The following is a 21,328-nucleotide window of genomic DNA, read 5'->3' as shown; positions in this document are numbered from 1 at the left end:
AATTTATATTTATTTGTGGCTGCGTTGGGTCTTTGTTGCTGTGCATGGGCTTTCTCTAGTTATGACGGGGGAGGATACTCTTTGTTGTGGTGCACAGGCTTCTCATTGCAGTGGCTTTTCTTGTTGTGGAGCACGGGCTCTAGGTGCTCAGGCTTCAGTAGTTGTGGCATGTGGGCTCAGTAGTTGTGGCTCGCAGGCTCCAGAGCACAGGCTCAGTAGTTGTGGCGCACGGGCTTAGTTGCTCCATGGCATGTGGGAACTTCCTGGACCAGGGCTTGAACCCGTGTCCCCGCATTGGCAGGAGGATTCTTAATCACTGCGCCATCAGGGAAGTCCCCATATACCTTTTCAAATTAGTATTTTCTTTTTTTTCAGATAAATACCCAGGAGTGGAATTGCTGGATCCTATAAGTGGTTCTATTTTAGTTCTTTGAGGAACCTCCGATATACTGTTTTCCATAATGACTGCACCAGTTGACATTCCCACCAACAGTGTGTGAGAGTTCCCTTTTTTCCATATCTTCACCAATACTTGTTGTTTCTTGTCTTTTTGGTAATAACCATTCTGTCGAGCATGAGGTGGTATCTCCTTGTCGTCTTGATTTGCATTTTCCTGACAATTAGTGATGTTGGACATCTTTTCATGTGCCTGTTGGCCATCTGTATATCTTCTTTGGAAAAATGTCTATTCAGCTTCTCTGTGGAGGGGCTGATTTTGGAGATATTTACTCTACTATTATGAAAATACTTTTTCTATGTATGTCGTAATCTTTAAAATTGTGGTTTTGCAGACTAGCATATTGTGTTTTGCTCTTTTATCCAGTCTAATAATTTCTGCCTTCTAGTTACAATACTTAAGATATTTACATTCATGTAATTATCCATATGATTGGTTTAAGCCAGCCAGTGTGCTATTTATTTTATATTTGTTCCGTCGGATTTTCTTTAACCCCTCTTTTAATGCCTTCTTTTTGGAACTTTCCATGGTATTCCTTTAAAGAATGGCAGAATTTATAGAACTGTGGATAAGGAAAAATGTCATGTCTTCTTAAATATACTACAAATTGGAAAGAGACTCAGTATTTTCCATTGAGGACAGTTAGAGCTGTGCTGTCCAATAGAAGTATAATTTGAGCCAAGGATATAATTTAAAAATTTCCCCTAGCTACATTAAATAATTAAAAGAAGTGATAAAATTAATTTTAACAGTAATTTTATTTAAGTCAGTATATTATAAGTATTATCCTTTCAACATGTAATTAATATAAAAGTTGTTAATGAGTTTTTTTACACTTTTTTTGTAAATATTCTTTAAAATATTTTTGAACAAGTCTTCAGAAATCTTCAAAATCTTGTATTTTACATTAACTGTCCATCTCAATTTGGACCAGCCACATCTGTAGGCATAACACAGACTTAGAGGGACTCTAACAGGTTTGGTTTAAATGAGGCAGGCAGAGTAGAAAATGAAGCTGATGGACAGAATGAGATTTCTGAGGGCCTTGATTTTAATAATCAATAATGAATTATTAGAACAGAAGTAGAAAATAGAATAAGGGGAAGATGGAGTCAAAATAGCTAGCATAGAAAATAATCTTAACTGCTGTATACAGAGGGACATGAAGTCTTAGTCATTTATTCAGTGCAATAGTCTATATTAAGATGGTAGATGATAGTGGTTTTCATTCTAATAATAACTATAGCTAGTATTTATTTTTTTATTTTATTTTTTCAATACATTTATTTTAATTTATTTATTTATTTTTGGCTACGTTAGGTCTTTGTTGCTGTGCGTGGGCTTTCTCTAGTTGTGGCGAGTGGGGCCTACTCCTCTTTGCGGTGCATGGGCTTCTCATTGCAGTGGTTTCTCTTGTTGCAGAGCACGGGCTCTAGGCGTTCAGGCTTCAGTAGTTGTGGCACATGGGCTTAGTTGCTCTGCGGCATGTGGGATCTTCCTGTACCAGGGCCCAAACCCGTATCCCCTTCATTGGCAGGTGGATTCTTAACTTCTGCATCACCAGGGAAGCCCACTAGTATTTATTTAATGCACTGTCAGGCACTGTTCTAAGTACTTTGAATGTATTGTATTGACTCATTTATTGTGTGACTTTAAGTAAGTAAATCACCTTCACTTTAGTGGGGCTCTATTGTTTCCCTATATAAAAAATTCGAAGCTGTACTAGATAATTTCTAAGCTGCTTCTTAATATGGGAAGTCTGTGTTTTTGGATACATTGATGAGGAAATTAGAATTTCTGTTCTCAGGGAATTTATAATCAAATAAAATAGGTGAGGTGTACCCACTTCATTAAAATGCATAGAGACAATAATTAGGGCCTTAAGAGAACTATAAAATGCTGTGAGAATTTAAAACTATTTACTTGAATATAATAAATTCACAATAAATGTTTGAATTAGATTGAATTGAATAGTGATAGTTGGTGAATCAAGAGAAGTTTTGTGTATGAGATGGCAGTTAATGTAAGCCTTGGGAGGTAGAAGTAGATGAGGAGGAGATGGCATGGAGTAGAAATGAGTAGTAATCCAGATAATGGAAGAATGAGAGGCAAGAAAGTAATGTGTGTGTTCAGAAAACAATAACAAATATACTTTGATTGTATTTTTAGGAGGTGTCAAGTAATATTGCTATGTGATAAGTTGGATTCAAATCTTGGAGAATCTTCAATAGCCTACTAAGTGTATGGTTGATCACTGACAATGAAATACGGCAGGAACTGGAGAGACTGTGCTATGTATTTTTTAGAAACCCTACATCTTATACCTATACTTTTTTTTTTTTTTTTTCTTTTTTTGCGGTATGCGGGCCTCTCACTGTTGTGGCCTCTCCCGTTGCGGAGCACAGGCTCCGGACGTGCAGGCCCAGCGGCCATGGCTCACGGGCCCAGCCGCTCCGCGGCATATGGGATCCTCCCAGACCGGGGCACGAACCCGTATCCCCTGCATCGGCAGGCGGACTCTTAATCACTGCGCCACCAGGGAGGCCCTATACCTATACTTTGTGTCAGTCCTGAGAATAGTTAAGTGCAGTTTTATATTTAAAAAATATTTCATTGGGTTAGAAACTTACAGTTCACTTGCTTTGAAAGTTTGTCATATTTCTTTTGATGAGGGTGTGTATGGGCTATGACTTAGGGTGATACAGATCAGATTTGTGCTTTTTTTGTATTTTTTTTGTCCTCTAGTATTGTGCTTTATTTCTGCTGAGTCTTAATCCTTTGTGATTAAATGATGCTGAACAAGTTTATGTCAGCATTCTACATAAAGTGGGAGCCTGAGGCTTACTGTTTAAAACTATTAGTATCTGTCCCAAGAGCCAGTACATAGAGCACAAATAACCAAGTGGAAAGTCATAGATTTCTCAGAGGGATGGAAGTTATAAAGGCATTTCATTTAACTCTGTAAATACTAGAATCTCTTTTTTTTTTAAACTTGTGCATATTTTTATTAGCTTAGCAGGCTAGTGTTTTTATGTAATGTTTGGTAAGTTATTTTAGTACAGTAGTTCAGGGAATTCATGAAGCAGTCACATTCATCTGTCTAATTTCTTTCAGGTAACTTGCCCAGGAGTGGTGCTGAAAGACAAGGAGGACATCTATCTTAGCATCTGTGTGTTTGGCCAATACAGAAAGACACAATGTGTCCCAGCCAATTTTCCACTGGTCTTCAATGCCAGAATGGTGTTTGAAAAGGTGAGTTCAAATATCCAGTCAAATGTTAACCAATAAAAAATCAAAGTGGTTCACAATTTTGAATAACACATATTACTATTGTTGACTATGCACTTTGATTTAATTCAAAAGGAGATTTGTAACTTAAATCTGGAAGCTTGAAAATAAATATGCATTATATTATACATTGAATCAGTTGCCTCTTTTTCGTGATGGATCAGTTTACTTCTAAAATTGTCTTAGTGGTCTTTATATAAAATATAGCACCTTGAATTCTAAGTAATCATTTTCATAAAAGAGATGGGGGAGATATTAATAGGTAAGAATAGGTCATATTTTGCTTATGGCTGTCATGTGGTGCTTCTTTCTATAAGTCTCTTTTCTTTTTTCCCCCTGAATCTGGTGCTTTTGGGTAATTATTACCAATTGTATTTCTCACTTTTTTCTTTCCTTCTCTCCTTGTCTACTTCCCTCTTTCCTTCCTTCCTTCCCTCCTTTCTTCCTTTCCTCCTTCCCTCCTTCCTTCCTTTTTCTCCTTCCTCTTCTCCACAGTTAGTTACTGAGTACCTGCTCTGTTCCATGCACTGTTCTAGGCACTGGGTAAAAAAAAACAAACATGCTCCCCTCTTAGAGCTTTCATTGTAATAGGTGAAACAGACAATAATCAAGTAAATAGTAAGTGTCATGAAGAGAATAAAGGGAGGGTAAGGGAACAGAAGGATTAGGGGGATTGTTTATTTTAAAGGGTGGTCAGAGAAGGCAATGACATTGAAACCGAGCCTGAATGATGAGACAGTATCAGTTATTTGAAGGTCTAGGGTAAAAGCATTCTAAGCAGAGGAACAGAAAATATAAAGGTGTCTTGTTGGGAATAAGCTTGATGAGCTGGAGGAACACCAAGAAGGCAAGTATGACCATGGTAACAAAGGGAGGACTGCTAGCAGATCAAATTGGAGAGGGAGGCAGAGCCAGCTGTAATTTTTGTTGGTTGGTAAAATCTTGTATAGTGATCCTGGGAAGCAGAGAGGAAGTGACAGTTCTCAATAATGTCAGAAGTTTCTTTGGTTGGGAAAGGAATATTTTGGGAATGAGAAGGAAAACACAAAAACTATTTCATGTATGTCTTCCTTTTACGTTCTCTTCTCTATCCTGCTTCCCTCTGCCTTCTCTCACTCTAGGTGTTCCCTGAAGCAGTAGACCCTGGAGATGTGGTTGCACAGCTTGAATGTAAGTTTTCAACTTTTAATTTCTGATTCTAAGAGATTTTAGAATCATGCTCTTTAATCCTGAGTTAGATAAAAGTCAAAAAGGGTCAAACAAGAACTTCAAAAATCTTGAGGTGAGAAGTTTTTTACGCTTTTTAGAATTTTGGAATATACCTGGAAATAATAAAAAATACGTGTGCTGCAGAGAGATGGGGAATTTTTCCTTTTTCTGTGTTTGATCTGTGAATAACAAAAAGACTTATCTGAACTATTTATTGATTAAAATGATATGGGCTGTTAATGATGTAAGAACCGAGATTCATGTTAGGTGGGACTTTGCCCTGCAAACAAAAATATGTCTTTAACCTCACTGTGTTGCAAATCAAGAGAGTAAATAATAGAAGACTGAAGTAATAGTAGCTTAAAATATATATGCTTTTGCATTTTGTATTATATACAATATGTTAATAAATTATTTGAAAGTGACGTATTCAAGGCTTTGGTTAACAGTAAATTCTTCAAAGTACTAGGGATCAACTATAAAAAGATCCAGTTTTTTGTGAGAGCAGCAATGCAAAGGTATACGTTTGGGAATACGTTATTTGAGCTCTGAGTATGAAATGAAAAGCTCTGTTATTTATCCTTGTAATCTGAAAGGGATTAGGGATTACCATATTGGTCTAATATATAATTGTGGCTCAAAACGCCAACAATATTGAGCATCATCAATGTCAACTGTCCCTTCCATACCTTTTGCACCCCGTTGGGACTCTAGCAATATAGGAACATGCAGCCTGGAACCATGCTAGAATCTGGGCATATGGGTAGAAATAGGGCTGGCTCATTGTTTTACCATCAGGGAGTTAATAGTTTAAAGAACTCTTTATGGCTAATGTCAATATCGTATTTTTTTTTGTAGCTGTTCTTGCACTTGGTATTCTGTCTTCCACTATGGCAGACCAGTGAGGTGGCAACTTGGTGCCAGTGCGTAATGACTTTTAATTTTCTTGAACATCTTGTTCAGTATCTGGGAAATTGTGTATCTTAGAAAATATGAAGATAATTATTTCCCTTATCATTCTGAAATTCTTTTGTTAAAAAAGATAATTTTTCCTATTTTATTTGAAATTCAGAGTCTCTAAGAGTACTTGGTGGTTATTATTATTTGCAATCTTTCTTGTCTTGATTTCCCTGATTCAGTTTTTCTCTTAGGTTTCCTCCTTCATCACTGACATTCCGCTTTTTGGTATCTTTCTCAAATTCCTCTGGCTTCACTTCTCTGATCTCTTTTTACTTAGTTTCTACTCTGACATTCCAATTTTTGGTATCTTTCTCAAATCCTCTGGCTTCACTTCTCTGATCTCTTTTTACTTAGTTTATACTCTCTCCTTATATGATATTCTCCAAAGACTTGGCTTCATGTTTTACCTATCTTCTGATGACTTCCACAGCAGTCTTTATTCTGATCTCTCTTGTAAGCTTTGGGCCCCTTTTCTTTTACTTTTATTTTCCTCTCAGCTTTGCAGTTTTTTGTTGTCCCCTAACCTTATTAATATGAAAAATTAAAGCTATACTAAAAGTGGAAAAGATGGAATGATGAAGTCTCATATACCTGTCAGCTTCAACAGTTTTTGACATTTTGCCCACTGTATTATATGTTTACCCTGCCACTTAAAAAAATGTTGGAATATTTAAAAGCAAATTCTATACATACATTACTTCACTGCAAATATTCTGGCATGACCTCTAATTGATAAAGGCTTTTCTGAAAAAAATATAACCACTATATTGGTATCATACCTAACAAAATTAATAATAATTCCTTAATAACATCGAATACTTAGTCATTATGCAGGTTTCTCCAATTGCCACCAAAATGTCTTTATACAGTTGGTTTGTTAAAAATCAGGATCCCATCAAGGTGTGGTTCACATATGTATATGGCTGTTTAGCTCTTAAGTTTATTTTTTTCTGTAGTAGTGTCCCTCACTTTTTTTTTTTCTAATGCTGTGAATTTGTTAGAAAAATCAGGTCCTTTAGAATGTCCTACAGTTTGGATTTGGCTACTGCTTCCTTAAAGTGTTGTTTAGCTTATTCATCACTTATATTATGTAAACTGAAAATTAGACCTAAAGGTTTGGTTCGATTCAGGCTTATTTTGTTTTTTTGGCAAGAATCCTTCATAATTCGTGCTCTGTACTTATTATTATTATTATTTTTTTACGTGGCAAATGAACTATGTTTATTAACACAGACCACTAAATTGCATCAAGAAAAAGAAGCAAAACAAAATCATGAAGACAGATAGGACGGTGGGGGCCAGGGGCTGGAGGGGAGGGGGTGGGGGAGGGGGAGTTAGTGTTTAATGGGAACAGAGTTTCAGTTTAGGAAGATGAAAATGGGTGATGGTGGAGATGGTTGCAAAACAACATGAATGTGCTTTAATACCTCTGGAACCTGGACACTTGAAAATGGTTGATGGTAAATTTTATGTTAGGCGTATTTTAACACAATTAACTAAAAGACAGGACTTCCCTGGTGGCGCAGTAGTTAAGAATCCACCTGCAACGCAGGGGACACAGGTTCGATCCCTGATCCAGGAGATCCCACGTGCCGTGGAGCGACTAAGCCCATGCGCCACAACTACTGAGCCTGCACGCCACAACTACTGAGCCCTCACACCTAGAGCCCGTGCTCTGCAACAAGAGAAACCACCGCATTGAGAAGCCCGCGCACCTCAACGAAGAGCAGCCCCCGGTCACCACAACTAGAGAAAGCCCACGTGAAGCAATGAAGACCCAATGCAGCCAAAAATAAATTTAAAAAAAATACCCACCTAAAAGACAATATCTTAAAAATATACAGTTTGGGAAGATAAAACAGTTCTGGAGCTGGATGGTGGTGATGGTTGCACAATGTGCACAATGAATATACTTAATACTACTGAAATGTACACTCAAAAAGGGTTATTAACATGGCAGAATTGTTGCTATGTGTACTTGACCACAATTTAAGAAACTGATAGGACTGAAAGGAAAAAAATCAGAATATAACTATCCATGAAGCAGAAAAAGACTAGGCGGATCTAAAACATCAACTCTTAATGATAACCCTGGTGGTGTTTCTGTAACTTATTTTTTTAAACATTGAATTGGGATTGATTTTGGATAAAGAAGGAAACGGAATGTGGAGCTTCTGGCGGGAGGTGGTCAGCCACCTGGCTGCTTTCTCCCAGCCCGGCCTTCTCTCAGCTCTGAAGCCAGGCCACTTGATGGGGGGTAGTCCTGAGGGTCTGGGTTGGGGGAGCCTCCTCTCTCTATCGGGGGCACTGAGGCAAGTAAGAGGGCTCTGGGGAAGCTGGGGGCAGCCGTGGGCAGGCGGTCTCTCCATCCTGGGCTCTCCTGCCCCAGCCCCTGTGCCGACCACCAGGCCCACTGACTTCGGCTCTGCAGGGACCAAGCCCGGTTGCTGGACCCTTCGAGGGGTCTCCAGCCCAGGGCGGCTCACCACCTCCACTGCTGACCCCCACCCAGCGTCACCAGCAGCACTCGCCTGGGGCTCCGCCGTCCCTGCTCGTGTGTCCCCCAGATGGGTCTACTTAGAACCCTCCAGAGTCCTCTGCACTCGGAACAAAGCCTTTGCCAACCTCAGGACCTTGTCTCACCCCCATCCACTGCTGCGGGAGGGCTGGGCCCCTGACCCCCATCTGACCGGCTCCTCCAAGAGGCCTGGGGTGTGGGCAGGTCAGGACAGGCCTCTCAGAGGAGGGGACATATAAGCAGAGCCCAGAAGGACCCAAAGGAGCCGGCGAGGTCTGGGGCAGAGTGTCCAGGCAGCGAGCACGTACTCTTACCGTGGACATATTTCTATTTGGGAATATTTCTGATGTTGGTGGGGCATTCGCTGGGTCAGATGAATGGGCTATGATTTACCCGGGCTCTAGGCCCCCCGCCCGCCACGGCTGAGAGCCTAAGCCCCCTGGCTCTGGGCGCTCCGTGTGCTGCTGGGACAGAAGGGAGACGTACCGCTGGGCGTGGCGAACTGGATGAGGACGCTGTTGCAGCCCAGGGTGATGATGAAGGACTGCTTGCCCACACGGCTGCACTCCGTCTCCCGGGACACCGAGCACTTGAACACACAGACGTCTTCATGGCTGTAGAGGGCGATGCCCGCCGCGTCCGGGCCGGCGCGCACCTCGAGGCGCAGAGCCTGCTGCTCCGCGTGCCGCTGGACCTCGCCGTTTGCGTCGCCGATAGTGAGGAGGCGGGCGCCGGGGAACACGGACACGGCCCCGCAGGGCCCCGTGACACCCGGGCCGGCCACCCCCGGGCCGCCCACGCCCGGCCCCGCCGCCGCCGCCGCCGCCGTTCCTGCCATCTTAGATCCGGCTCCAGGCCCCGCCGCCGCCGCCGCCGCCGCCGCCGCCGCCGCGCCCGGGCCCAGGCCGCCGCCGCTGCCACCGCCGCCGCCGCCGCCGCCGCACAGCTGTACTTATTATTGCATCATATCAAGTGGCATATAATGTCTGATTTTCTTAAGTTTAGTGATATTAAGATTTATCTTTTGCCTCCAGGCAGCATCAGCCTGATTCCTCCATGATTAACCTCCCCTACTGCCTTTCATCAAACAGCTTCAGCATTCCTTGAGACCCATCTTTTCATTAGGGGTTACCAAATGTGATTTTTCTAATACTGTTAATTTTTTCTATATGTGTTACCTGGAATTCTTCTGTAAAAGATATTTTCCTTATCAGCAATGTGATGACCCTGAAATACTGTTCTTGTAGGAAAGGTAGTGTCATCTTTCCTTTCCTTACGTTAATAGCTTTAGTGAGGTATAACTTACATATCACAAAATTACCCACTGTAACTGTAGTTAAGTGATTTCTAGAAAATGTATATAGTTGTGAGCCGTCATCACAATCCAATTTAGCATGTTTCCATCACCCCAAAAATTCTGACGCCTGCTTGTACTCAATCTCTATGCCCACTTCCAGTCCCCACAACCACTGATCTATTTTCTATCTTTGTATATTTTTCTTTTCTAGAAATTTTATATAAATGGATTCTTATAACATTTAGTCCTTTGTGCCTGGCTTCTTTTACTTGGAATAATGTTTTTGAGGTTTATCCATGTTGTTCTACATATTAGTAGTTCATTCCTTTTTATTTATGAATAATATTCATCTTGTATGGAAATTTTTTCCCCTTCCATTCACCATTTGATAAACATTTGGATTGTTTCAAGTTTTTGGCTATTATGAGCAATGTTGCTATGAGTATATGGATACATGCTGGGTTGTATCCTAAGTATATGTTTAACTTTTTAAGAAGCTGTCAGCCTGTTTTCTAAAGTTACTGTACCATTTTACATTACCACCAGCAATGTATGAAGATTTTCCATATCACCCCCCAAGACTTGATATTTTTTAGTCTTTTTGGAATATATAGATGTGTAGTGGTATCTCAATGTATTTTTAATTTGCATTTTAATACTGACTAATAATGTTGAGCATCTTTCCAAGTGCAGATGAGCTATTCAGGTAGCTTTTTCTTATAAAATGCTTGTGCAAATATTTTGCCCATTTTTGAACTGGGTAGTTTGTCTTCTTACTGAGTTACAAGTTTTTTTTTTTTAATATTCTAAATATAAGTTCTTTATGAGATATATGATTAGTAAATATTTTCTCCCAGTCTGTGGCTTATTTTTTTCATTCTCTGAATGGGGTGTTCTGAAGAACAAAAGTTATAAAGTACAGGTTATTAGTTTTTTTCTTTTATGTATCATATTTTTGACAAAGTCTTTGCCTTACCCAAGGTCACAAAAATTTTCTCTTTTCTTCCACAAATTTTATAGTTTTATCTCTTACATTTAGGCCAATGGTCCACTTTGAGTTAATTTTTGTGTATGTTGCGAGGTAAGGATCTATTTTTTCTTTGGTAGATGGTACAAATGCTCAAGGAGATTCAAGGACCCCCTTAATTGGGCAGTCTGATAAATGGTCAGATACTTGAATAACCTCAGATAAAATGCTTAGAACAGTCCTTGGCACACAGTAAACACTTAAAATGTCCCTTGTTTATTTTTATTGGTGGTGTGTTATTATTATTACTCTTATTATTGGGGAACTGCCAAGTTCCATTCATACCATATCTGCACCCTAGAATCACCAAGCTTCTGGGGAAATATATATTTATGATATATAAATATAAAGTGATATTAAGGGCCAATGACATTAAAAGCCAGATAGGGCTATTTTACATTCATAGAGAAGGCATTCTCTTTAGGGAAATGGTTTTAATCCTGGAATCTACCAGACTAAAATTAATTATGACTAAAGCCATTTCCTGGGAACCATTTTTAGGCAAGAAAGAGAATGAAAAGTTTTCTACTTTATAGACTACCCTATTGAAACTGGAGTTTCATCCTTTCTCACTGAAGCTTTGTAGATTTTCTTCTACAGACACACACACACACACACACACACACAAACATACTCTGTCACACGTACACAGTACACTCGACCCTTGAACAACGTGGGTTTGAGCTGTGCAGATCCACTTATACATGGAGTTTTTTCAATAGTAAATACTACAGCACACGATCTGTGGTTGGTTGAACCCGTGGATGCTGAACTGCAGATTCGGAGGAACTGCAGATATGGAGGAACCATTTATATGGAGGAACTGATATGGAGGGACGACTATAATCTATATGCGGATTTCAACTGCAGGAGGATGGTCACCCCTAGCTTCTGCATTGTTCAGGGGTCAGCTACATACTGCCACAGATACACTGCCTGAAAAGCTCCTCCCACAGATATGGATTTGCCTGCTCCCTCACTTCTCTCCAGGTCACTCCTCAAATTTATCATTATAATGAGAGATCTTTTCTCACCAAAGTATTTAAAAATAGCTCACCCTTTTGGTCAATATCTCAATCTCTATCCCATTATCTTTAAGGTTATTATATCTTCTACATCAGAATACTCTGAGAGTAAAAGAGTGTTTTTTTAGTATTTCCCCCAAGACAACAGCTGTGAAAAGGGTACTGCTCAGGGCAAATATGGATGAATGGTCCTCCTGTTTTTCTTCCTAGCACTGATATTTTATTTATTTATTTATTTATTTATTTATTTATTTATTTATTTATTTATTTTTTGCGGTACGCGGGCCTCTCACCACTGCGGCCTCTCCCGCTGCGGAGCACAGGCTCCGGACGCGCAGGCCCAGCGGCCATGGCTCACGGGCCCAGCCGCTCCGCGGCATGTGGTATCCTCCCAGACCGGGGCACGAACCTGCGTCCCCTGCATCGGCAGGCGGACTCTCAACCACTGCGCCACCAGGGAAGCCCTATTATTTATTTTTTAAAATTTCTCTCTCATTAGAATGATAATTTCATAAGAGCATTGACTTTTCCTTTTTTGTACCTGCTGTGTGCATATGACAATACTTGGCACATACTAGGTATTTGATGTTCAAGGAGTTAAATAAAATATCATAAATGCATCGTAGAACTGCCTCTCATTACTGTTTTCATGAGTGTTGGAACTGTCCTACTGAGAGATACCTGTTTGTAGTATATAATCCTTTGACTAGGAAATGTATTTTGTATTTGAAAATTTGTAATATAATAATAACTGCTCTGGCTTCATTCTAGTTTGGATAAAGAGAAGATGCAATCTTTATTTATATTGCAGTAGATTACTAGCTGTCCCTATTGTTTTCTCTCGCCTGTAGGGAAATATAGCAGTTTCATTATAGCCTCTGCTTTTCAGCTTCTGGAAATTAGTGCTTACCTGGTGTCTGGGGTATTCAAAATGCTTTCAGGTGAAGATTTGAAGGCTGAGAATAAATCCTTCAGTGTCTATGAATGAGAGAGTCCCTGCCTCAATGGTCAGGAGAGCTTGTAGGACTCAGGATTCATATTTTAAATCCATGATGGCAGATGCATTCCCAGAAGTTCGCCCTTGCAGTTAGGGCAGGTAAATAGGCATTTATTGAAAATTGTTATAGCAATTACTCTTGCTGGTACAGAGTGCTAATGGCATTCTGGCACTCTCTCTCAAGGTGTTTATGGTAGCTTTTGATTTGCTCCATGTGACTAAGATTTCTGGAGTACTGGAGTACATTTACTTTGTAATTTGGGTTGAAAGTACATGTGAAAATGACAATTTTTACAGAAGAAGGAGGGAAATTGTCATTATTTAGTTATAAGAAAGAACAACTGTAAAATGGGATTAATTATACTATATGTTCCAGGAGATGTAATTTACATGAACCTACTATTTGGTTTCCAGGCACATTAGTTCTCTAAAAACTTTTCCATTAATAAATTAAGGTCCTTTCTTCTTGAAGTATTTTTGCCAAAATATATATTTTTTAAATATAAAAGAATAGAAATTCTTTATAGAAATTAGGAAATAGTTTTCTCTTTAGAAGTTAATCTATGTTCTTGTGATAAAATATAAACTAATTAAACCCAAGCAATTACTTTTCAGGCCACTTCTTTACAGTTGAGGAGTTTCAATAACAATTCTACCTGTATTGCTTATTTCATTACTTCACTTTGTGTGGCAGTGATTCATTGTGTCAATGGTAGATTCAGAACGTATATAGTATATTGACACAAATCTTAAATTTGTTTTCTACTTAAACCCTTTGTTTTTAAACTTTATACTCTTCTTGAAATCACTGATACTTCTGAGACCACTGATACCTTTAGCAAACTTACTGGAATTAACAACTATATTTGGAAATATATTTTGTTAACAGCTGTGTTTATTTTTCTTTCTTCACTGTAATTTGTTCACAGAAATAATACCTGGCAATACTAAACACCCATGTAATATTTTGATGGACGTTTTATTGGCTATATTCTGCTTGTGTTTGGCCCCTTCCAGAATGATTCTGGCTAGTGTGGGGTACTTTTGTTTTGCTTATATCCCTTATAAAAGGGCTATTTCCTTCTTTGGCTTTATTATTAGCCTTTTACTTTCCTTTATGAAATGGTTTTTGTTTTTAATATTTTTTTATTTATTTGAAAAGAAAGTGGACCTTTTTCTTCTATCCAATTTACAAGTACTGAATTTGCAGTGTCAAAGCAAGGCAAGTTCTTCAGATTGGAAAGGATAAGCACATTGTGCACATGGTGTTAGAACTTTTCACCCAGAGAACTACCAGGCAATTAATTTTATTATTCTGTAGGACTTGCTCTCAGACAAGGTATATACATACATATATATGCATATATGTAAATATTAATGTCTTAAGTCTGGTTTTTACTTATATTGAAATTATATTTTTAATTGGTTATAGAATTATTTTATTTTTCTTCATAGCAGAGTTACATATAGTCTACAGAGCTGATTGCAACCAGCAGTCCTGTAACATCCCTATCCTCCATCATTTCCTACTCCCCTAAGGACTGCTTTTCTTTTTTTTTTAAATTGTTTTTCTTTGTATTCACCTCCGTGTCTCCAACATGCTTATACTGCATTCGAAACGTTTGATCTTTAAATATTGGACATTATTTCTACTTTCCCTTATGGAAAATGAGGATTTAAACACTTTTCATGTGTTCTCTCTTTGCTCTCAAAATATATACATGCCTATTTTCTGTCTTTCTCTTCTCTTAATACAGTTATAGCATAATTTTAGATTATCTTGTTAAGATCATGTAAAAAGTATTATAGCTGAACCATGTGGTATATATACTATCATACTTTTTCTGCAAGGATTTTGTTTTCACTTGAACTAAAAATTACTTTCCTTTGCTTAGTTTTATAGTTTTAGTTTTTTTGTTTTTGCTTAACCCCAATTCTCCCTCAGGTATTTACATTATTTTCTCACAGTTTAGTGTTCTTTCACTTATGAATCATTTTTGTTTTTTTGCCTAGAGGCCTAAAACTTTTTAATTTATTTTTAAAGTCTAGTAATGTTACTAGAAAAGATGCTTTTTATGGCTTGGTACTCTTAGGTACAGTGCATTCTTCTTCATTTGTAGTTTGTAATCTTTTTTCATTTCTGTAAAGTTTCATGAACTATATATACCATTTAATATTTATTTTCTTTCTTTGCCTTAGTGTTTTTCATCAGGGTCTATGTTGGATATTTTTTGCATGTTTAGTATTTGTTATTTTTACTCGTATTTTAAAATCTTTTTGTTTCTTTTTGATTAAAAAACTTTTTGTTCTTTTATTTCTTTTAAGATACTATCTGTTGTGATTATTTGCTTTTGTTTTAGTTTAATCTTCATTTCTGAAACAACTTCCTTCTCTATTGCTGCTTGTTTCCTAAGTTATACCATCTTTCTTCTTGATTTATGTAGTTGCTTAGTATCTTATATTACTTCCTTAATTTTCAAGTAGTAGATTATAGTTTTTATTTATTTTGCAAGCATGTCTTTTGGATGCTTTCACTGTAGGAACTTTTTTCTTTTGCTCATTATTATTATCTTTTAAACAGGAACTTGGTATGTGTTTGACTGTGATCCTTTTCTTTGCTTATTCTTAATTTAGATTTTTTCCCGTGAATTCTTAGAAGGAAGCATGATTTAGGATAATTTTTTATAGTTTCACCAAGCTCCCTTATGTAGTGTTCAAAGTATGGTGGCTTGCTTTCTGGAATTTTCTGCCTTTGTTCCATTCCACTTTTGTTAGTTTTTTTCTGCTGGTGTTTCTTTTTCTGCATTGTCTCTTTCAACATTTTTATCCTGTTTATTTTGTATTCTGTTCTCTACAGTTTTTCCTGGTTTCTTGTGCTCCATCCTGTCCAGGAACCCTGGGTGTTCAGTTTCTATAGTTCTTACAGGCTACCAGACTACTTTACCACCTTTGGACCTTACTGTACTCTTTTGAATTCACCCGCTATTGGAATGGGCAAATACCCTTCCAATTTCAACTGCTTTTCTCAGGTTGATCTACTACTTCCTACTGAGTACCAGTTGGGTATTTAGGGTATCTCTTCCCAGGTCCTTTAGGTACTCCCTTACTTTCTTCTGCTTCTCCTGCATAGATAGATGCTGATACCTCACAGGTTTTGTGGTTGTTGGTGGTTTGTCATCATCTGCTTTATCTTAGGGTTTGTGGAGATATCTTGTCATCTTATTTTATTATAAACGTCTGTAGTTTTCTGCTGTGTAATTGCTGCACATGTTTTTATGGAAGGGAGGTTTGGAGAGACTTGAAAAATCTTGTCTTTGCTTTTATTTTGTGTTTTGTGTTTTTGCTTCTGCCTTTCATATTCTGCCTTTCATATTTCATCAACTCATTGGCCATCTATTCATATTTAAGAGTAGAAGACTGAAATGCTTTTGAAAGTTATGTGCCAGAGGTGCCTGGTACCACTAATTGCTAAGTCTGTTGGGGCTCCTCCTGGATGCAGATTGTCAATGTGTACTTTATTGTAGGTGATTTCTCTGGGTCATTTTATTGGAAATTATGTCACTATCTTTTTATGTCTTTTCTCTTCAGCTGGTCATATTCAGTAGAAGAATCATTCACATATTTCTCCTAGAGGCTATATACTTGGAGACCTGTTTATAGAACCTTGTAGTGGAAGAAGCTGTAGTAAAATCTCATTGTATAGCCCAGACTCTTAATCTACCTGTTTTCATATAGTATTACCCCTGCTGTCAGTTGTACCTGCTGTTTCCATTCCAATGAAGACAGCTACTACTACTACTACTTCTACTCTTCTTTCTCTTCCTCCTAACCCTCTTCTTCCCTCTCCTTCTTCTTTTCCTTTCCCTAATAAACTTCCATTCCTCCCCTCACTCCCACCTCTGCTCCAACTCTCTAGAGAATAACTTCCAGTCACCTGCCTGGGAATGGGGAAGGGCAGTTTCCTACCGGTGTAAATTGGAAGAAGGATCTGGGGTTTGACTGCTTCTTCAACTTTCAATTATTACTCTAGTTTTTAGCCCCACTGATTCTGTCATTTCCAGAGGTACCTAGCACCACCAATTGCTACGTCTCTTAGGAGTTCCTTAGTATAAAATGGTTTGCTTCTAAGCTTTCCTCTCTATTGGCTTAAGATTCTTTCTCCAGGCTGCTAACTCAGTTACCACTTTTGTTCAAACTGTTTTCTCTTTAGTTTTGTCATTGTGAGTTGGTATGTGTGTGTGTTTAATCCTTTTATTCTTTTAGTGAGGGTTCAGAAGGGAACAAAAGCTAATGCATACATTTAACCTACTGTCTCTAACTGGAAGCATTCATTTGTAGCTCACTGAAATATTACAGTGTGAATACCCGTGTAACTACAACCTAGGTCAAGAATTAGAACATTGCCAAAACTTCAGAAAGCCTTCCTTATACCACCTCCTAATCTCTATTTCCTCTGTGTTCCACAAAGGAATTTCCATTTTAATGTCTAATATTGTCGTTTAGTTTTGCCTATTTTTGAAAACTAAATAAATGGAATTGTAATGTGCAAATTCTTTTGTTCCTGGCTTCTCTTGCTCAGCATTTTGCTGAGAAATTGATTTGTGTTTTGATAACTAATTCATTTATCTTTATTGCTATATAGTATCTTCATTATGTGACTCTACTCCAATTCATTTATTCTGTTATTTACAGATATTAATGGGCATTTAGGTTATTTCTAGTTTTTGCTGTTATGAATAAAGTTGATATGAACATTCTTGATTACATGCCTTGATGTTCATGAGCATGCACACCTATTTGGTATATATATAGAAGTGGAATTGCTGAGTCTTAGGGTCAATGTGAGTAGACAATGCCAAACAGTTTTCCAGTGTTTCTCTATCAGTATACACTCTGCCATTGATGAAAGTTCTGTTCTCCACATCCTTGCCAACTCCTGGCATTGCCAGACTTTTTCAATTTAGTCATTATGATGAGTGAACAGTGGTTTCATTTTGCATTTCCGTGAAAATAAATGACATCATCTTTTTTGGACATCTTTTTGTATTTGTGTGTGAAATGCTTGTCTATTACTCATTTCTCCTTTTGGTTGTTTATTACTTTATTACTAATTTGTAGGACTTCTCTATATTTTCTAGTTAACAGCTTTATGTCAGTTATATGTGTTGCAAGTAGCTTCTCACTCTGTGGCTTGCATTTTTAATCCATTAGTGATTCTTGTTCTTTTGGTGAACAAGTTTATTTTTAATATAGTCTGACTTAATAATGTAGTTTGATTTATTAATCTTTTCCTTTATGTTTTGTGCTTTTCTTGGGTCATGTTAAAGAATTGTTTTTCCCTACCCCAAGTTATGAAGATATTCTATATAATTTTCTAGAAACCTTATTTCTTTACCATATACATTCAGATTTACAGTCCCCTTGGCTCTTATTTTTATATATGGTATGAAGAAGGGATAACATTTTATTTTTATTTTATGTATACCTAATTGGGCAATGCCATTTGGTGAAGAAACTTTTATTCCCATTGCTCTGTAATGTTTACTTTATCACAAATTAAATGCCTACATACATGTGGATTTTTAAAAATAGATCTTCTATTTTTGTTTCATGGTCCTTGCATAAATATTTTGCTTTCTTAATTACTGGAGCTTCAGTTTTGGTATCTCATAGTTTAAGCCCTCCAGGTTTATTCTTTTTTTTCACATTTACTTGTTTATTTTATTTATTTATTTATTTTTTTCTTTTTGCGGTATGTGGGCCTCTCACTGTTGTGGCCTCTCCCGTTGCGAAGCACAGGCTCCAGACGCGCAGGCCCAGCGGCCATGGCTCACGGGCCCAGCCGCTCCGCGGCATATGGGATCCTCCCAGACCGGGGCACGAACCCGTATCCCCTGCATCGGCAGGCGGACTCTCAACCACTGCGCCACCAGGGAGGCCCCTGTTTATTATTTTTTAATTGAAGTATAGTTGATTTACATTGGTGTGCCAATCTCTGCTGTACAGCAGAAGGACTCAGTTATACACATATATACATTCTTTTTTAAAATATTCTTTTCCATTGTGGTTTATCACAAGATATTGAATATAATTCCCTGTGCTATACATTAGGACTTTGTTGTTTATCCCAGGTTTATTCTTTTTGAAGATTTTCTTAACTGTTCTTAGTGTCTAAAGTATACTAATTTTAATCCTTAGTGTACCCTTCAATGATTATTCACATTTGTGTACATCCATAAGCACCATTCATCAAGATAGAGAACATTTCCAGCATCCAAAAATGTTTCCTTGTGCCTCTACCAGTCACACCCCCCTCAAGATAATCACTATTCTGACTTTTGTCAGCATTGATTACTTTTGTCTGGTTTTGGACTTCATATAAATTAAATCATGAATATGTATTCTTTGAATATGGCTTTTTTTTCACTCAGCCAAATGTCTGTGAGAGTCACCTACGTTGTTGTATTTCAGTAGTTCATTCTTTTTTATTGCTCTTTAGTATTCCATTATATCAATGTACTGTAATTTATTCATTTCTTGTTAATGAGGATGGTTTTTAGTCTTGGCTTATTATGAATATTCTTATAAATATCTTTTGGTAAACATTTATACTAGTTCTCTTGGAGTGGAATTTCTGAGTCATAGAATAGGTGTATACTTAGCTTTTGGTGATACTGCTGAACAGTTCCCTAAAAATAATTGTACAATTCCTTTTGTGTACTGAACATTATATGTGAAAAATTATAGAAGTAATTGGAGGTATAACATCATGCTGTCATTCTCCAGGTAGGCTTTATGTTTGACTTTTATTTCCCTTCTGTAGGCTGCTAGTGATACTAAGAATCCTCAATCATGTCAATCTAATGTCAGAGATTAAGATGATTTGATGCTGGGCTTCAATCCGTGTACAACACCAGGGTATTTCCAGTTCATCCTTATTCCTGTGATGTTGTCTTTTACAGGCTCTATCCAAACTGTGGAGAATTTATGAAGACCTGTCCTTCTTGGTATAGCCCCTGTAGTGATAGTTTGCTTCTAGGTCTGTGAGACCATCAAAATCTCAGCTAAGTTTACCAATCCTTCATTTGCCATTTCTGGAATTAGCAGATGCCCTTGGGGAGAAAGCAGCTCCAGTGTTTGTCTCATCTCCCTGGCTTTTCTTTCTTCTCCTACAACTTGACCCTGTAATTCTTCACTGCCGTATTATCTTCTCTGTGACTTCAAGTGGATTTTAAAAAATAACTTGACCTGATTTTCTTAGTCTTCCTAATAAGATGATTGGTCTGCTTTATGTAAATTGCCATTATCTGAGGCAGAAACCTGTTCCCCGTTAATGTCCTTTCTACCCTCATCCTGTCTCTGTGTACTCTCCCATTTGTCCCCCCCCCCCATTATATCTGTTTAATTATTCTAAGTATCTGTATTTGGGCTAGTAGTGCACAGTTAATTATTACAGCTTTATATAATCCATGTTCTTTTCATTTAATAAACACACATTTATATTCCTACATGTTTATTTTTCTAGATGAACCTAAAATCATTTTTTAAGGTCTAAGATAAACCTCTTTGAATTTTAATTTTAATTGTATTTTGGGAGAATTGGCATTTTTACATTATTCATTCTTACCATGTAGATAGATGATGTATATTGATTTACTAAAGTTATGCTTTCTTTCAACATATTACCAAGATTTTGGGGTATGTGTGTGAGTGTGTGTGTGTGTGTGTGTGTGTGTGTGTGTGTATACGTATACTTGCCATACATTTCTTATTATGTTTATTTCTAACTGTTATATATTTTGTGGCCTTAGAGAATAAGGTTCTTCACCTAATTTTCCTTTTTTCCCTTTTTTATCACCAGAAAGTGATAAAAAATATTTGTGTATCCAGTCATTTTGCTGAACCTTCATATTGAAGACTGCTAATGTCTTTTCAGTGTATTTCAAATATTTATCCATGATTAGTTTAAATATTAAAAATATTGTTAATTTGTCTTTCAATCAGAGCACACCCTATAATATTACTGCTTCTTGGAATTTATTGATGTTTTCCCTGAGCATCTGGGATAGGAATCAAATATAATCATGACATGGTTGCTTAAAAAGTTATATCCTTTTTGTGTTGGTAAAAACATTTGAAACTTTCTATATCTTACTTTAACTTATTTATTTCATTATGTCAGGTATTACATCAATGCTGACATATAGGAGATTCTTAATAAATGTCCATTCGTGGGTCAGTGCTACAACTTGCCTTCCTGGCTTTTTATACTAGGTTAATCTGGTATTGCTGATGGGCTCTCATAACGTTCAGATTGATGCTAACACAAGTTATTTCTCAGTGCTACCTTTCAGTCCTTTACTTCTTGGAGAACTTCCTTTTAAATTTATCTTGTAGATATTTTAAACATATTCATTTCTCTTATTAGATGTCTCTGTTTAAACTCCAGCCTTCTTAAGATGAACAGATGACTACTTCCTACTTCACTAACTAAAATTGAGGCCATGTTAGTGAATCACTTCAGTTCACTGCTCCCTTGTCCTAAAAGTC

The 21,328-nt window shown here is 37.5% G+C and overlaps 1 protein-coding gene across 3 annotated transcripts in view; it reads left to right on the top strand.

Annotated features, from left to right (window-relative positions):
* Positions 1-21,328, top strand: part of SPATA6 (spermatogenesis associated 6) — a 150,198-nt gene that overhangs the window by 21,229 nt on the left and 107,641 nt on the right. For 2 of the 3 annotated variants that reach the window (XM_060089776.1, XM_060089775.1), the window contains exons 2-3: positions 3,572-3,709; positions 4,867-4,915. In XM_060089776.1, coding sequence (XP_059945759.1) covers positions 3,572-3,709; positions 4,867-4,915 — 187 coding nt within the window. Of the gene's footprint in view, positions 1-3,571; positions 3,710-4,866; positions 4,916-21,328 lie in introns of those variants that run through there. The other variant, XM_060089777.1, reaches the window with a different exon arrangement.

The sequence above is a fragment of the Mesoplodon densirostris genome, chromosome 2 (assembly GCF_025265405.1).
Source record: "Mesoplodon densirostris isolate mMesDen1 chromosome 2, mMesDen1 primary haplotype, whole genome shotgun sequence".
NCBI classification, from domain to species: Eukaryota; Metazoa; Chordata; class Mammalia; order Artiodactyla; family Ziphiidae; genus Mesoplodon; species Mesoplodon densirostris.
The sequence above is the reverse complement of the archived record's forward strand: the minus strand, read 5'-3'. Positions and strand labels throughout refer to the sequence as shown.